At 36.7% G+C, this 19,519-nt stretch overlaps 1 protein-coding gene across 6 annotated transcripts in view; it reads right to left on the bottom strand.

The window, feature by feature from the left end:
* LOC105255294 (fasciclin-1) overlaps nt 1–19,519 on the bottom strand; it is a 232,184-nt gene that overhangs the window by 46,648 nt on the left and 166,017 nt on the right. For all 6 annotated transcript variants that reach the window (XM_011264495.3, XM_011264496.3, XM_011264497.3 and 3 more), the window contains 5 exons: nt 16,922–17,112; nt 7,658–7,788; nt 6,962–7,058; nt 2,533–2,698; nt 2,110–2,270 (listed from right to left, as the gene is read on the bottom strand). In XM_011264495.3, the coding sequence (XP_011262797.1) occupies nt 2,110–2,270; nt 2,533–2,698; nt 6,962–7,058; nt 7,658–7,788; nt 16,922–17,112 (746 nt within the window). The remainder of the gene's footprint in view (nt 1–2,109; nt 2,271–2,532; nt 2,699–6,961; nt 7,059–7,657; nt 7,789–16,921; nt 17,113–19,519) is intronic.

The raw sequence follows: 19,519 nt of genomic DNA, 5'->3' as shown, positions 1-19,519 counted from the left end.
ACACTGCGAATACTAATGCCCCTCTAATGCATCGCGCGGCCTGAATTCATAATAGATGCCAAGCGTCGCGTCGTCGAGATGAAGCACCCGCGCGCGTAAAGTTTCCGCGATTTATCGCAAACGTGTGTGTAAACGGTGAAAATAAATCGGGCTCTTTGTTTTTAAGAGATGGAACGAGAGAGAGAAAGAAAGAGATGTGTGCGCGAATTGTTATTTCGATTCCGTCTTACCCGCAAAGTATCTATAAGCTTAAGATCTCTGAAAATACGCGATAAAAGCAATCCTTTTTTTTTCGTTTGTCTCAAATCGCACTGCGATTCGAACGATATCCTTTTGCGTGTGTATCGAAAATTGAATAAATTTTTCTTCTATCAACATTCAAGCGTACGCTATGTTTTCTCTCAAATCTGTTGGAGTTTAAACGTCATACAATCTGACAGTCAAAGTTTCGGGTTGGATAAATTTCTGAAATAACAATTCTCCATAATATTCGCGTTTGGAGAATTTCACGTGTTCCATTATACTTCGTTCCTCTCATTATTATCGCGATGCTTTCTCTGCGCGCTGATACATCGCGAGTTGTTCAAAGGAGTTAAGCAAGCCGGGCAACGTAAAGAGAGAGGAAGCTCGCTCGACTCGCCGACTGTGAAAGAGCCCTCGTACATAGATATCAAACTTGAGGCTCACGGAAAAACGAAATCCGACGAATGGCGAGCTGTCGTCGCGCCTTTATAGTCGGCGGTGAATGAAGTTCCGAGAGGAATGGGTGGAAACAAAGGTCCGCATTCAATTTCGCAGAGAGCCCCGGTAAGGAGGTTTAAACGAAGTTATAAATTTCGACTTTTTCTTGCGCGTTCGGCTCGTATAAACCGGACCGGTCACAATGCTTTTACGAGCAGACGACTTTCCAGGTCGATTGCCGTCGCTTTTTCACCGCACGTACGTGTCGTTTGCATTAGCCGAGGTTATACGGAATGATTGAAGACCCGTGGAAAGCTCAATGAATTTTAGCAAAAGGATTTTACAGGTTTAACGTATTACAGCGTTTTTCAATTTCATTCAATTCAATAATATTCCTTTTTAGGGATCTCTGTTCCTATCACTTTCCTTTTCTCTCTCTCTCGATACATCCGTAAATAATTTCTTCCAAATAATTTCTTTCTTTTTTCAATTACATCATATATATCCGTTTATTTGAATTTCTAGGATTTGTAAACTGAATGTTCATTTTTTATGAGAATACGAAAAATATTGAAGATAATACCGCATAAAAATTTCGGTCAAATAATGCGCTTACGCATTTTTAAAAAATAAATATGCTGCTGTTCGGAATGCAAATGTACGTGTGTTTGCATCGCGAAATATGAAGATAGCATTGCATTTTTCTAAATGCAAATCTGTTTACATCGCAAAACGCTAAAATAATATCTCTACACGTTCTACACGTTGAGATCATGTTTGAAAATGGGAGCGCATTTATATTTGATGTATACGGTAAAATTATTAATTTTAGATAGCAATTAATTTACACGTACGTAGGATGTGTTATTTTACGATCATTTTAATTTTAAACATTAGAAAAAGAGAGAGAAAGAGGGAGAACGCACTACCTTATGATTCTTTTAAATTATGTATATATATGAAAATTTAAATTAAATTATAACTCCTGGTAATATTTAACAATTTTCCCTAACGAAATGCAGCCGTATTTCAACGTAATCATTTTAATGAATGCGGATAAAATGACGTCGATGACGAGACCGCTCTAAAGCGATGCGACATCGTGACGCATCGTACACATTATAAATCATTATATTTGCTCTTTATTAAACTAATCAACTGATTATTTTCATTATTCTCAACATGCGATGATTGAGTTTGGAATAATATTATCGTTTATCGTGCGCTGTTACCGCAAAATTTACCTTATCGCGAAACGATTCCGCAAAAATAAATCGATACGATTAATATTTTTTGAAAGAACGCAAGTCTCGAATTTTTTGTAAAAGTCGAACGAATCGATGTTACGGAAAACTGTATCGGCGGAATCGATGCGGTTTTCGAACAACGTTCGTAGATCCGATTAATGACGGATGATCAGGCACTGACCTCGAGAAAATCCTTCACGGTGGTGTCGACCACCATAAGCGGTCGTTGTATCAGATGAACGACACCGTTGCGCACCGGGATGTTCCCCTTCACTATCTCTGCCAATACCACTCCGGATGGGTGATTCGAATCGCCCATTACAGTGTTCGATTGGACATAGACTGAAAATCGGACTATCAATTAGACATCGATGTACGTGTAAACCCGTTAAAGTTGTTAAATCGTAGACATATCCCTTTAATTGACTGTTTTATTACACGTGAAATCATCTCGCGACGAGAATGGATCTGTTTTAGCAAATAATTGAATACCGTCCACTCAATTGTATCACATCATTGTTTAAATAAATAAAATAAATAAATAAGTAAATTGTTCCCTGAATTAAATCAATATTATTCCAAGTGTTCGAGCGACCATTATTACCTTTATTATGCGCCTTCAGGAAGCTGACGGTAACTTTGAGATTGTCGGAAAATACAAGAGTTTTGTACTCCACGTTGGCAAGCGTCGGTGAAGTAAATAGGACTTCGTTGGGTAGAACGTGCCCATCGATCACCTGCTTATCAATCATATTTGGCCTCGGTTCTGGCTGTAACAGAAAGGATGCAGGGATTATCTCTGAAAAGAATCGATATGAAATTAAAGAAAAAAAAAAGATCAAGTGGTATAATTTATTTTGTTAATTATAATTTCTATGACTGATTGTGCCACTTTTCGATATTTTATTTACAATTTTTGTTATGTATAGAGAAGATAATATAATTTGATAAATATGAGACGGTAAATATTTTATGAAAAAATTATCTACATCATTTTCTCTTTCTCCTTCAATTTTGCAAATCCTTTCGTATCGCAATTTCTTGTTACTGGATACACGGCATCCTTTCATCCGACACTTCAACCGAGCACAAAAGGATGAAGACCGCGTTGTCATGGCAACTCGATTTCTACGCGGACCACCAACTTTAAATGCTATCCTTGCGCGAAAGGATCGACTTCGGAGGAAAAGTCGTCGGACGAAAGGTGACGAAGACGCGGAAGGCGCCTGGGTCTCGATATCGGCCGCGGAATTCTCGACGGAAAGCGACCATCTCGTTGAGAGAGGAACTTTTCAAGATTGAGTCGTTACACATCCCTCCGCATCCCTTTCGACTCTTCCGGGTCTCTATTTTCCTCGCCTTCCCCTTGTTTTCCTTTTTTCCTCTCTCCGTTTCCTTTTTTCGACCCGAGTCCATATGTACAGGCGCGAAACTTTCGGTAATTTCTGACGAAATGGCTCGTTTAACTCTGCCTCGTTTTTACGCTCCAACTTGGATTACACGCGCGAACGTTCATTGTACGTACGAGCTGGATGTTGAAAATTGGAAAAAAAGCGGAATTCCGCGCCAAAATGTAACGCTGCGAGTATAATAAAATCCGAGGGAGGGAAAGGAGATGGTGGAATGTGCGCGGATTCATACACAACGAAATTCATAATTTTTAATTATTTTTTATTTCCGCCGGGGATTAATGGACGTTCCTTGAAACTATATTTAAAAAAAAGGAATTTAAAATTCTAACGCGTTGTAAAATTGTATACTGCAATTGGAAAAACATTGTTGAAAAAAACAAATTTTATGGCATTTGTGATGATATAACTAAGTAATTGTTTCAATCGATATCGAATATTAAAGAAATGTAAAACAATAATAATGAAAAAATAGTATGTCTAGAATTTTCGTTATAGGTTTTTCGTATAAATTATATCTAAAATGGATGAAAAATGTTCTAAAACAATATTATGATAATATTAATTATGATATTAAATACGATATTAAATACTTAATAAATATACCTGATATGTAAATTGGATAACCGTATCTGACGCAGATGCTTAAAAAGAAACTCGTCCGCTTCAAGAAAATACGCTATGGAGACTTACATATGCATAGATAAATTTATTTAGATAGAAAGTCGATCATCAAAAAAATAATCGACAAAAAAATCATTCGACTCGACGCTCGCGACTGACCAATCGCGAATAAAAATCTCTTTGTCCTGATTGGTCGATCAAACGTCGCGAAGACGCTTGCAATCAAGATTGAAGCGCACTCTCTAAGTAGCGAGTTCACTCGCGCGATCACGTGACTGCATTTCCGCGACCGGTCAGTTCGGGCCGAGCGTCACCGGAGCGTAGTCGGGCTGCGATCGGTTCGTAATTTCGCGTCTTTGCTTCCGGCCGGAAGTCCAAACGAGTGTCGGGAGTGCCAAGTTCAACGATAAACGATCATTTCAGTGTGTTTTATTTGACCAAGTGCGAGTCTTGAGTGTTTCTCAATATTAATAACCGCTATAATCCTTGCTTTCCGTTTCGCCGGAACGGTCCATTTTTTCGTACGTTTGTAGGAGAAAAATTATCCGTTCGCATCTCGGTTTATTCGCTCGTCCGGATATTATATATTCGAAATATATCGACAAAATCGGAGAACTCGTGAGGATTCAGACAATCGTGAACAAACGATCTCGCTTTTTTAGCTACGATACGCGTATAATTTTAACTCTAGTTGTCGGTACTCGCGTCCGCCATGATTGCGACCCTCGCGTCTTCTCGGAATTCACATCGGTCGAGCGCTGCAAATATCGAAGAATCTAACGAGCGATAGTTCGATTCCGCGTCGAATTCCATTCCGGGCGAATTTCGCGTACAAACGAGCGCCAAAATCCAACGGCGAGCGATCATTTCGGTGCGTTAATTAGCCCGACCGACTGCGGTCTCGGCTTCGCCGATATTCGGGAGAGTCCATTTTTTCAAACGTTCTCGGAATATTTCCTCCAAACGTCGCGAGTGTCCCATATTCGGGACGTCGAGGAGTATCGCGAGAAACTCGGAAAAATTGCCGTGACTGATATCTCTCTCTTTCACGCTATGATATACGCATAATTCCGTTGTAATTTTAGTAACCGATATTCGTGTCTGCCATGACTGTTGATTTCGCGCTTCTCGAAATTCATATCGATCGAAGCAAGTCGAAAATGTCCAAGCATTAACGAACGATATTTCGATTCCGCGTCTTTTTTTTGTCGAATAGTCTATTCAGAAAATATCGTTTTGAATTAATATCGAGATGATTACGTTTTGAGATTACGATATTCTTATAATTTCATTTCAACTGTAATAGCCGGGGATCGTCGACGCTTCCCGGAATTTCACATCGACCGAGCACGCGTTATCACGCGCGCGTCTCGAAAATACCAAAGTATTTAACAACAAACTAAAGTATGTACTAAAAAGATTGCTACACATAAAGTTATTTAAAAAAATAACTTGATCATTTTAAATAATTAAAATTCAATTATTATATATTATCATTTTTCAGAACATGTATTATTATTTCATCAGTTTACATATCATGTCATAATATTTAGATATTTTATATATAGTAATCTTTAATACATGTACATAATACATAATAATCTTTAATAGTGTGATATAGTGCGGGAGTGACCGAATTTGCCTAAAAGGCGACAATTTAATCGATCGAACGAATGAAAAAAAAATTGTGAAATGTGAAATAAAGACAAAATCGTGTCCCGATTTTTTTTTAAAGTCGCGAATAAATATGTACCTTTCGCGTGAGAATCGAAAATATTTACGGGCGTTCTGTTTTAAATGCATCAATTAATCGATCGCGAGACGCTCTCGAAAGCGATCAAACGCATTTCTTAAAGTTCAGAAACGATGCCAATCGCGTTTCATTAAAAAGGTTATTCGGGAATACGTATTGTCTTTCCGCGAGTGTGACCGAGTGAAATCCAAGGACGATTTTTTTACCGTTTTAATTCAATCCCTTTATCAATATCAATCATGTTTCATCGATTTCGCATCTATCGGAAAAATTTTGTTTACGAATACGCGTATTTATCGCGAGTGTGTTTGAAAAGTGCGAACGCGTTGCGAGTGGATTGAGAAGCATCGATAAACATCGAGGGATTGTTTTAACGGATTAATGGATTACATAATGGATCAATAGCCGTTTCTTCACAATATTCAGTGAGTTTATATTTGTTTTCCTATCAATTTTTTAATTTTTCAATCTTAGAAATTGTCCGAAAAAACAAACAATAAGATACGATTAAAACTTTTTTCACCAAATAAACAAACGTTACATTTAAGGACAATTTTTAAGATCATTTTTTACACAAAAAAGATACATACGTTGATATATTATTCGTAAAATGTGTACGTTGGCATAATTGCGATTACACGGTAATTTTCTGAATTTCTAACGTAACAAGGGTGTAAAAGATATCGCGTGCTCGAGATATCGTGCACTTCGTCAACGTTAAGATAAATTTACGCGTGACGTTAGAATGTCGTACTTGTGACGCGACATTTGAAACGTCTAAGTGCCACATGCACGTATCTGCACGGAATAATTTACACCCGCTGGTAAAATGTCACATCGCGTAATGCTACTGTAACACGGTGTTTCCCGTGTAGGACGGTCTAAATGTGCGCATAAATCCCGTAATATCTAGGATAAAGAGATATATCGATATATCTCACGCAAGTTTTTCAATCTTAAACACATCTCCGTGATCACATTTTAAATTAAAATTCTCTCTCTTCCTGCTTTTTACGCCAGTCTTTAAGTAAGTTATGAATTATTCAATGTCAATACATTTTGCAGATATTTTTTTTCACAATATTATAACTTAAACACGCGATATGAACTTTAAATACGCGCTTTTTCCACTTTGAACGAGGCGCAACAACTGCCATTATCCTCGAATCTTTCAAAGTCGGTCGCAGGAAAAGATATTAAAATCATCCCCCGGATGATCAATTTACGAAGGTCGCTAAGCCGCTTACCTTGAAACCTTCATCAACGGGGATGAAGAAGGTAAAACGACCCTCGGCTTTGAAGACAGACTCCTTCTTTTCGATGACGATCCGTTGTCGGAACGTACTAAAAAAAAAAAAGGTTAATTATGACGACATAGTAGCACGAGACACGCCGATGATATAATAAGACAAATGAGAAAAGTTCGCGTATTTATGTTATTTAAATGATTCCCCGCGCAAGTTTTTGTATTTATATTCAAATCAGAGGAACTGCATTAATTGATGAACCGGTGTAATAATATCTTTATACGTAGAACTCTGTTCGAGAGGATAACATTAAGATATTTAAATTACACATTTTAGTTTAAAAACAATGGATTTTTTTATGACACATTATTATTGAACGCAGAGTCAAATATTCACGATATTTAGTTTTTCTTAGTGTCACGATAAATAATTTAAAACGTTTCAAACTGAAGAATTTAATAATAGTTAAAGAATCTATGCGATAAAAAATATTTTCGTTTTTAGAACGCGATGTATATTTAAAGCTGAAGTAACAATCTGAGAGTCATGAGCGTAAAAAGTGCTCCTTTTTCAAGCGCAAGAAACATTTTCCTTACTTTTTTATAATCATTAGATATTCTTGCTCTCCCTTAAATATCTCTCGTTCGCATTATATAAATAAGATCAATTCAGCGCTGATTTATATAGTTTACTTACCGTACACGATGATCGCCCAAATTGAGATTTTCGCTCTGGTTCAGAAACTGAAACGCGTTCGGGTTGTAAATCGGCGTCTCCGGCGAGTTGGATCGTACTGGCTCCAGCACCTCGTTTATAATATGCAGCACCTGAAATATAAAAAGTATAACAGTTTATTGATAACGGAAATATTATAATTCCTCAAATGTACAGCTCTTTTAGAAAAAGTATGTATGTATGTTATAATTTTATAAAATTTCATTTATATTTATTTATATAATTAATATTAAATATTATAACATATATACAGGATGTCCCAGTTATCTTCCGTCATCTTTCAAAGACAGATTCTTGGGATCATCTGAAGACGATTTTTCCTCAACGAAAATGTCGAGGCACTAATAATTTATTGGAAATAAGGGATTTTTCGTAAACTAAGCTTTGTAGAAATAAAATATTAACAAAACCACATTCTTTGATTAATTTTAAGTAGAGTTTACTTTAGTTGAGTTTTAATTTAAGAATTAATTGCAAAGATATATGATGACAAAAATCGGGAACATGCAAAAAATGATGGCCTTCATTGACATTTTCGTTGAGGAAAAATCGTCTTCAAATGATCCCAGGAATCTTTGAAAGATGACGGAAAATAACTGGGATACCCTGTATAATTTATTTTTTTACTTCTTTCAATTATTATATATTTTGATGGGAAAAACATTTTTTGAATAGAATCAATTATTTGAGAATAAAAAAAAGAATGCGTTTATTTAAATTAAATTGACAATGATTTTTAAATAATGATAATTCAAAGCTCATATATAAGAATATTAAAGCACGATTTTAAAGATAAAATTGAAAAATTGAGAAATGAGGATACTTAATAAAGTTTTTTTGTTCCGAAGACTAAAACAATTAGCGGATGTAGGTAGGGATATTGAACTCTAGAAATTCCGAGATTAAGGTTTAGAGTTAGTTTCGCTGAAATTTTGAGAGTCTCTAACTTGCGTGCAAAGACTACGTTAATCTCGCCAAGTCGAACGGATCCATAAATCCGGCCGCGGCGGAGAAGACGAAGTGAGACAAACCGACGTCAAGCTCGTGACGCGAACTCTGTGGAAATGAGGACACGAAGAGAGACACGAAGATAAACCCTCCAAAGAGCGGAGGATGCGGAGATGGAGCGAGAGAGAAAAAGAAAGAAAGAGAGAACAGGAGTGCACGTAACGAGTATTTATCCTGCGGCGACGAGCGCGAGTTATATCGGGTCTGTCAGAAACATCTGACGCGCGCGCGCGCTTTAATAGAAACCTCATGAAAGAGAGAAAAACATATTTATATTTGTGTGTATATGAGTCTGCGTGTTCGCATGTGTGTATGTATGTGTGTTTAGAAAGGTAACGCACCATGAAATACTCTTTCGCAAGACAGGTTTTTCTTTAGTTGCAATCACGAACAGGAGAATTTCTTCGGCTTTATTTATCGCGATAAATAAAACAATTGTTTAATTAGAAGCTTGTAGAAAACGGCAAGCGTTTGTCATGTCTCGTGCACATTTTTACATTACATTTTTGTGGAGGAAATAAAAATACGGAAAATAATTCTTTTTTTATAAAATTTCACGATCGAAAGGAAGATGCGGTTCTTTTTCGCGCACTTTGTATAAGCTATTTCACGGGTGTCGAGTCGCGGGAAAGCGAGAAGATGTAGAAACTGTTACCCTCTTTGTGCATCTCCGTCGGGAACACGGGAAACGCCATCGTTTACTGTCCCGAAAGGGAAAAAGTTCGTGACTAAAACGTTGCCGCCGCTATTTATTCGCTCTCTCCCGCGATCTCGTCCTGACTCTCTTATCTCGCGAGGGATATCCCGTTTCTATAGCTGTTTGCCTTCCTCCGTCTGGGAAAGAAAAGGAAAATGTAGGGCAGAACAAGGGCGTTGGGAAACATAAGCGCCAAAGTTGCAGCCTCCCGAGAGATTTCGCCCTCGGAATATCATTCCAAATATATTTTTGCCGCTTCGTGTTAATAAAAACATACGTACACTTAACATGATTCTACTTATTATTAACATATCCATAATCTTCACCGTTTTGATATTACAATATATGTTCCACTATTTTTAATAAATACGATTAATTTTAACAAAGGACGGGAAAACAAAGCAACTTATTGAAATACTGAAAAACTATGTCGATAGACGACAGCAATACTAATTGAATTAACGTAATAATTTCATTCCTAGCGTCATTTTCTTAATTATTATTAAAACGTTACAAATACCTGCCTGACATACGACATTACAAGAGTTGGGAATAAACTATATATTTTAGAATCTCGTAAGTGCTTTTAAAACAAACATTTAAAATTTTCATACAACCAGAAAAAAAACTTACAGCTCTAATGTGACGAGCGTTTGTAGAGCGTATAATTAAATATCCGCGCGATCCATCGTGGTCGCCCCGACAGTTTTAATACGAAACATCCATCATGGTGTCTGTAAAGATGAGGAGAAAAAAAGCTGGTCGTACGGAAAGTTGGCGCCTATGAGCTCTCCGAGAGGATAGGAAGAAAAAAAGAAAGAGAAAGAGAGAGCGCGCGGACAATGTGGAAGACTGTATGATAAGAGGAGAAAAAGAGAGAAGGAACGCGTCCCATTTATCCAACGGAGAAAGACAAAACGACAACGATAGATGAGGACAGCGGAACGGGGAGAGGGGAGGTGGTGATAGTGGTGGTTGGCTAGAAATGAATCGTTTTACTCACGGAGAAATGAGAGAGGAGAGCGAAGTTTGCGTTCCTTACGGGATAAGACGAGACGAGCGAGGACGGCCATTTATCTTGCTCCTCGTGGTCGCGAGTCATCCGGAAAAGGGGATCGAACGCGGCAGGACGAATCCTTAATTTTTCACGCGATTACCCTATACGTCTGATTTCCCGCGTAACAACTAAATATGTATAAGGAAGACGTGGAAATTTCAAGACCCCCCCCCGATAGCGTTTTAAGATTGCAATAAAATCTCGAGAAATAAGGATTAAAAATCAAAATCTGACGGCTCGCGACGTCTCACTGATACCTCCGCGAACTATCGTTCGATCATGTTGATTTCGTCTCGAGCTTCTCTCTTTGTCGCTTCTCAATTTCGCTCGAGCAGCGAGACCGCGACGACGCGGTTGGCTTACCGCGGGTGTATCGTAAAGTTAACGCTAATTAAACTTTACCGATAGTTGGGTCGGACCATTCGCGACCTCTCCGAGAGAGCGGGTTCCTTCTTAATCAGCCTGGCTACTAATATTCGCGGTCGTGTATGGTACACAGGGGTACGAGTTATCATCTCGATGCACACCGGCTCGTGCGCTCGCGTTTATTCCTCCCAGACGCCCTGCCGCGAGATAATCACGATTTGCGCGCGGTTAACGATGAATCTCACGTATCTATCTTTACGATAAACCCACGCGAATATGGCCTTTGAATCAGAGATTAAAATTGACGCGAATCTCCATTATAATAGAAGGTATTCTAATAGAAAAATATCGCCAAATGACATATGTCATCGGGGAATATTTTAAGTTTGTTTTTTTTTCTCAATTTTTTATCACGATTATCTCTCCTTTTAAAAACGTTCTTTCGATAATTCTTTCGTGTAATTGAACATCCGCTGCTTGTGTCATAAATTTTGGCAAGAGTCCTTTAATGAAATACTTACATTTCGTATAAATTTAGAAAATAATGAACCCCTCGTTTCTCTAGTTAAAACGTTTCTATATGCTCTTCAATTAGCGCTCAAAAAGGTGCAAGAGGAAAACGAAGAACGGCAGGAACAGCAGAGCATTTAAGTTTGCAGTTGACGTACGTTAATAATTTTATACGCGCGGCGAGTCGCGGCTATTAAGTAATCAAATGCATTCTTTCCGCATGAATATTCAAGCCAAGGAGAGAGCGCGAAGGTAATTCTATGCAAAGTGGGGAATTCCAAATCCGAATTAGCTCCGCGCGATTCGAGTCATCGCCGGTATAGAAATCGCGCTAATTTTCATCCTTAGCTTCCGGTTTCTTGAGAAAGAGATAAAGTTCCGTACTTCTGTACATTCAATTATCATCGAGATTTATAACAAAGAGATGTAAAAAGGCGAACGGGATGAGAATCGCGACAATTTTCCGACATGCAAATGTTATTCTTAATGGAAACTAGAAATTAAGACGGCTGATATATGTTTTTACAGATTGAAGCAAGCGTGAATCGCGGAATGGAATATCGTTAATTTTTAAAACGCAAAATTCTCCGATTACTTTAATCGAGATTCATTAATCTACGACGAATCAATGATCGAACGATGAAATCACGGGAAATTGGACTATTTTTTTAACCTTAAGATTCATTAAATCGAACAGAAAAGAGAGAAAGAAGGACATATAGTTAGCTCTTGTATGGTATGATTTTTCTCATATTTCTTCTTTATCCAACTTTTTATTTTTTCATGAATTTTTCATTCTATTTTTTGTAATGGATGACCTGCTTTCATTCTTTTTCTATAGTTTTATAATATTTTAGCCTTCTTTTTTTAGATAGAGATGGATATTGCTATCAAAATTTTTTTAACATTGCAAACAGGTATAAATCTTATTTTTGTCCTTATTTTATTCTGGCCGTGGATTATTTCAAATAATTGCATTTACATTGATATCTCAGATTTGTTTCACTTTAATACAATTATTTAAGAAAAAAGTTAAACTAAAGAAAGAAAAGCGAGAAATTTTAATTTTCTCATAAAAAAAATTTTGCGCTTATGTTTTATTCTAAATATTTAAGTAATTGACGATTTCTCATTCGTTATTTCAATCGAATCTTAAAAAATATTCAAGGTTAATCGCATTCAAAATTACCTCCGTTATTTTAGTACACATTTTTATGTCTTTGCTACTCTACAATTGTACAATTCTTTCTCCCTTGACGGCAACATGAACTTTCCAGCCAAGTGACTACCATCTTTATTTCACGTAAAGTCCGATACGAAACGCGGCTTCGACCCACCTCTCGCGCTTTACTCCATTCCGCCATCCGCGAAAAACTTCATCCCTTTCTTGCAACTATTCCGCCGAGCGCCTCTCGCGGTGGCTGATTTTCAATTCTCCTCTTCGCGGACAAACCGCTTGCACCACCGGCTTCCTGGTGCACTCAAGCATCCCCGGCGTTCCCGCCCTTCCTTTCTCTCCTTTTCCCACGGCAACCCTTCCCGTCATTCCACCCCGGCATTTTTCCCCTCCATTAACCGTAACTCTTTAGGCGATTCTACCGGCGTTGGTGTAGTTATTCGGACTGGAATTTCTTTAGATTGTTGGAAAACAGGAGCGCAAGGGACTTGCTCGAGGGGGTAGCTGCGTTCCAGGAACGTATAATGAAATCAAAATCCCCACCGTCTTTTGAGATTAAAAACACCATCTCCCTCTTCATCTCTCTCTCTCTTTTGCCTTCTCGCTATTTGATGCCTCTCTTTCCTATTGCTGTATGCGATGACAAACTTTGCTAAAATTCAAGTTGAATTCGTTGCAATCTGTGTTCTGTTTTGTCACAGATTGCTGACAAATTATCAAACAAGTTTACGAATTAAATAAGACGATGTTATAGGATGAAATAGTCTTTGTATTTCAGGGAGAAAGGATTCGATAACGAAATTTGATGCCGAGACGGGGGTGACTTCTGTGTTGCTCGCAAGTCAAATAAAATATCATTCGATCGACAGGAAATAATATATATTGCATCTTCCGGGGAAAGGGCGGGGGACGACAACAAATCTGCGAGTATAAAAAATCCCAAATTGGATCGAAACCTCTCGAATTTCTCTCGTACTTACGAGTAGACTGATGTAATAAAACCGACTATAACTCTGGGGAGTCTCCTCCTCCTCGCGTTTTCCCCTTTTATTTCAACTTCCCGCACGATCTGTCAGGAAATCGAAACTCGGAAAAAGATCTAAGATGTCATAAAACTCATATCTTAGGGAAACTGCGCAATAAAGCAACGCGAGAGAAAAATGCATCAGTCAAATTTCTATGAATATCACTATGAATTAAAATTAGACTTTTCTCACAGGCTATAAATGCTTATAATATCGGAGATAAACCGAATAGAATTTAAATAAAACACATTTAAAAAAATAAAAAATAAAAATAAATCGTTCGAGAATAATAATTCGGATTAAAAATAATTCGGAAAAAATAAAAATGAATCGTTCGAGAATAATAATTAGGATTAAAAAAAATGTCGCTCACGTTTTCAGCGATGCAACATTAAACCCGATGCATGAGAAACGAAATTAACTATAAATTATTTACGACCGATCTTAAAATGTGCGCATCGACCCGTGCTATATTTCTAATCCGTCGTATCGTAAATACGATGTGTCCATAATCATAAAGTGGCGGAACGGACAGTTACGAGAGCGCCATTCGCTGAATTGCAACGCGATCGGCAAACTATCGGTTTCTATCGACGGGTGGAATGTTTGCGTGAGAATACGCGGTATCAGAAGGGGAGTGCATCGTGAGTTTGTCGAGCTCAAATTGGGAAGACATTCGACACACATACATATAGACACGTATCATGCCGATATCGAGCGATTCCTCGTCGCGCGCGCGCCAGCGAAGAGCGCATCGCGATATGTAAAGGATAAAGTTTCGCCATCGGGACGGGATATTTCTCTCTTTCTCCATCGTACGCGAGACCCTTTGCTTCCGTTGAGACGCCGCGAATAATGGAATACGTATGTCTATAGGATATACGTAAGGGGACAATGCGCATAAATCCATTCTCAAGTTGATAGATATGCAATGTGCTCACGAGACGCGGCACCGACTGAAAACGGATCGCTGACCTGTTCTATTGTTGGGAAGCAGCTCCTATTATAGTCACACTCGCGATAAAATATATTTGCAACGTTTTTATTTGGCGAATCCGATCTACGAGACCAAAATACCGCATCATTTTTTTATAAAATCAGACATTAATAATTGGAAGTTCAAGATAAAAGTATAACAACTGGAAATAATAATTAATGATAATAACGAGAATAACAGTTTTATATCATGTGATATTCATTGAATATTGCACTTTTTAACTTTTATAAAATTAAATATTCTTTCATAACTGACAGCTGCAGAGAAGACAAATAATAATCATACAATAATAGTTATAAAAATAAAATTATATAACTCTGAAAATAAACCATTTTGAAACAATTAAAAAACTGTATGAAAAATTATTTATTAACAATAAATGTATCTTTGTTTGTATTTATGTATTCTTTATAGTTTTTTAACATAAATGTTATTTATTTGTCAAGTTTCGATACTCTAACCATTCCTGTTATCGATTGTCAATATTTCACTTTCGTCTAGCTCTTCCTATCAATCGTGCATTATTGAATCAATATCGTGCAATTAATAATTATGGATGATTAATGTAAGTTATTCTAGGTGATCGCGGACCCCCATTCAGCGGCTAATTAGCCCAATCGTGATTATTAATGATAATGTTACAATCAATCATTATCACCAATTCTCACATAATGTACAACATGGAAATTTTAGTTTTTGCGTCAAATTCAGACAATATTTTAGCTTTCCACAACTATCCTTTTACCATGATATTTGTGTGTAATAAATACATTAACATATAAAATAATTTTAATTGTATCGAATCTGCATTAAATCTGACAAGCTATACAATTAGCTCTTGAAAAATAAAGATACGTATATTGTATTTTTCTTATTATTATTTAATTTTTTATTTTTTCAAAATAATGAATTGCAAGTTTAATTTTTTATTTAATTTAATACATATATATATATATATAACAATTTTTGCAAAAATGGAGAAAAGTCTGAATTTAAATTTATATTTACTAAAAAAATGAAGCGCGAGACGCGATTTATGAGTCGATATTTTCATGCTCTGGTAACGAGCAGGAAGTAGCTGAGGCAATGGAACTTCCGGGTTAAGTGGATGAGAAAAGTTTCCCTAATATTACCGGGAAGCAAGAGAGAGATTGATCTGCAGACGAGCTCGTCGAAAGGATTAGTCGTAGCCCTGGCTAGTCCCGTGCGATTTTCATCAGGTGATGGTACTTTAACTATAGATTAAAGGATTCGTCTGGCAACCTGAAATGAGATCTACTTTCCCTACGCGACCGAAAACTCAAATCAGCTGAGAGGGGGGGGGGGATACGTTGAAAGTGAGATACGCTATCGACGACGAATTTACGGGTATTTGCAAAAGATTCCACCTTGATAGAGTCCCCATGAACGAAACTACTTGGCAGTATTTGCGCAAATGCTATACCTTACAACGAATTACCTCGAATATCTTTTCAAGGAGCGAATTTATTTCGCAAGATTCTGTAAAAATCCGTAGATTTTACAGCGCACAAATTTAGCGTTTCCTACGAAATTATATATTTTCAAAAATTATATTTATGTATAATCGTCCCCATAAATTAATTTGGCAAGACAGGGAAAGGGGAAGGAGGGGATACAACCTACACGGTAATTCTTGACTAGCTTACAATTCGGTTGATTATTATAAATTATTATAAATCGCATGCGTTAACATCGAGATTAATTTGCAAGGAACAGTGAGAGCTCCATCGATAACCGACGAGTTGATGACTCTCGCGAGAATGCGAATGCCAGGAAGCGCCGTTCGACATTATCGAAGCCCGCGATATCCATCAACCTAATGGCCCCGCGGCCAAGGCGAGCGTGTAAAGCTCATTAAAAGCTCGTTAGAAAGCCGCCAGCGGCACATCGGGACGGTCGAGGTAACGTGGACGTTGTTGCCGGGAAATCGGTCAGAAAAGTGGTAGTTGAATGCGAGGGAAATGAAAGCTTTACTCGTAAAGATAAACTCGCGATTTACGCGACGCTAAAAATCTTTCGACTTTCTCTCGTCAAACAAGCATACGCTTGCATGTTTTACGCGACAGTAGTAAACTTTGTTTCTTAATTTTTATGTGTACAAGTGTGTTTCAATTATACGTACAAAATCGTTTTTACGGTGCCAAATTTTTTATGAAATTTACCCCATCATATATAATGCTTCCGCAAATATTTTTTTCGGCAAACCTTTTTAAATATTTGTCTTCATGTAAAAATAATAGATTGGCGTATAAGAATAATTATTAAACATTTCTCTATAAATACTCAAATATAAATACAAATAATATCAAAATAAAGTAAAATGTTGAGATAAAAATATGATGAATTTCTGTCAAACTTTTCATTTACCTGAATCATGGTGTCGCCGTTGACTTTTAATTTGGATTGAAAGTTGCTCTGCTCCAAAAGAATCTTAGCGTTATTAATGTACACGTTCACGCCGTACTTCCCTGATGTTCTAGTGATCCATAGAGGTGGGTTGCCTTCCAGTTCGGAGGATATCGAGTCCCTCAGCTCTTCGATCGTTAGAGGCCGGTTCGCTGTAACCGACAAAGAAAATATCTTGTTAATACTTTGCTCCATAAAATGTACTTCGGATGTTAAAAGGTAAAACCTTCTCATCGATACGCAGATGAATAGAGTTGCTTTAGTTCTCTCCAAACAAAACCGCAAAGATTGCGATTTACTCTTTCGCAAAGTTTTTAAGTTTTCAAGAAGATTTTTTTCTTGGTAAAAAAGAATAATGCGGGAAAAATAAAGAAAAAAAGCACGCGAAGAAAAATGCTGAAAATAACGTAAATGGCGAATGGGACAGAAACTGAAGATAGAGCAAACTTCAAAAAGTCCACAATGAAGCTACAATGCTCGTCGCTTTATTATCCCGTTACCGAGAAAACGTCCTCGTAATCTTGAGGTTTTTTCCTCTTATGCGAGCATATAGTAAAAAGCGGAGAGCAGAAACGTCCTGACTATTATTATTTGATACCACGAAAAGGATGCAGTTATGATAAAAATTTATAGAACGCTAAATGTTTCATTAAAATTTGCAAGACAAAACATTTTTTTAGATTAAATTCTTAAATTTTTGAATACTTAAACTTTCTTTATGTTTTTACAACATAATCTATACATTTTTTACCCAATTCTAAATATAATTTTCTTTAAATGTTGTATTGAAATGTAATTTCCCGAATATACGAATTATGTTTTATAAAGATAGACTTCGAGATTGAGAAATAGAATTAAATATGCATCCACAATTAAATAATTTTATTTGCACTTTAATATAAATGCCAATTAAATAAATCAAGATTCTAAATTTTTTATTTTCTTCCGAATAACCAATCCAAATTAAAAATAAAATCTCGATTTAATTTCTGATTTTTCTCCCTGTAGTTTTAACGTAAGAATCAGAATACTTTTGTACATTCCTATCGAATATCGCGGCATTGTAGTTTCTAAGAATAATCCTGCTCACGACACAAGTGAACTGCGAGTACCGTGCAAGCTCGAAAAGTCCAATCACCGCGAGGAAGAAAGCGGACTGTCCATAGTACCGACAACAATGACGCTCATTACGAACGCTAGGGATTGAGCCGCGTTTCGTAAACCACCGGTCGTTTACCCATAAAAGTTTCCGGGACACAAGAAGCGGTCGACGCCATAGAATTTCGTTTTCTCGGCAGCGCGACGACGATTCAGACGCGACGTCTCTTGCGAGAAATAATTCTCATCATTCGCGAGCTTTTCGCAAAATTGCATTGCATTACGACAGAATATACATCGCGTTTATCCACGGGCCGTAGAAATTATATTTTAAATTATACATCTTTCTCATCTGTCGTAACAGTCGAATCAAAGAGGCCATTGCGATTAAATTTTCAGCTCCTTTATTCCTTTAAATTTCTTTAAATTTCCTTTAAAATCTGCTTGGCTATTTTATTTTTTTTTTTTCAAATTTTTAACGCTCGCACAAATAATGTTTGCATGTAAACGAGGAAATAAGAAAATTATCTTTAACATGAATAAATATATCGGCGATGATTCACACGCAAACTTTGACAATTCGCCGATATGAAAATTTATATGATTCGCACTACATATATATGTACAATTATACTCAATTATGATATTGGCAAAAGTTGCACATTTCTCTCGCAATACGAAAAGTAACATTTATGATTGGCATTTATATACACATGAAAATAATTTATATACATACGAAAAGTAACATTTATGATGGCATTTATAACAATTATGCGATATATAAAATGTGTTGATCAGAAGACTAATCATTGATTTGAAAAAAGTATGGCTCAATAATGTAACGTACTATTTAGGCCAAGTTTAATCTAATGATTACGACGATGAAAAAAATTCATACATACTCGTAAAATTTTTTCGAGCTACAACTTATTATGATAAATTTCTCTCGATACGCTATTCTTTTGGCATAAAATGACTTCTGGCTTATCGTGTACGTACAAGCTTGGAGAAGCTCAGCGCTCGAAGAACCCATCAAGCTACGCCATACACTACATGCTTTTATATTTCCGTGACGCGTCGTCAATCACCCTAGAATGGTTGCATGCGTGATCTTTCTTCCGCTAGGTACAAGACGGAATATACGAAGAGTGCATATATAAAATGTATTAGAATGTCGATATATTATGAAATACCATGCATACGAATTTGAATGCAAGCTGAATTAATTGCGTAATTATTTCGAATGTGTCAATTTTTTGTGGGAGAATCAAGTATTTTTCAAGTATATTTAAGAAGATAATTGTTTCGTTTTATTATCATACATAGCAAAATATTCTTTGGTCAGTAATTAATAATAATTTTTTTAGATTTGTATTATATTTTCTCCAAAGTATTTAATCAGCGTTATTTATTTAACATCAAATACATGTGTATATTTTACGGATAATTTATCCTATATAA

Source organism: Camponotus floridanus, unplaced genomic scaffold (assembly GCF_003227725.1).
Source record: "Camponotus floridanus strain SB8 unplaced genomic scaffold, Cflo_v7.5 scaffold43, whole genome shotgun sequence".
NCBI classification, from domain to species: Eukaryota; Metazoa; Arthropoda; class Insecta; order Hymenoptera; family Formicidae; genus Camponotus; species Camponotus floridanus.
This window is presented reverse-complemented; position numbering and strand designations above follow the sequence as displayed.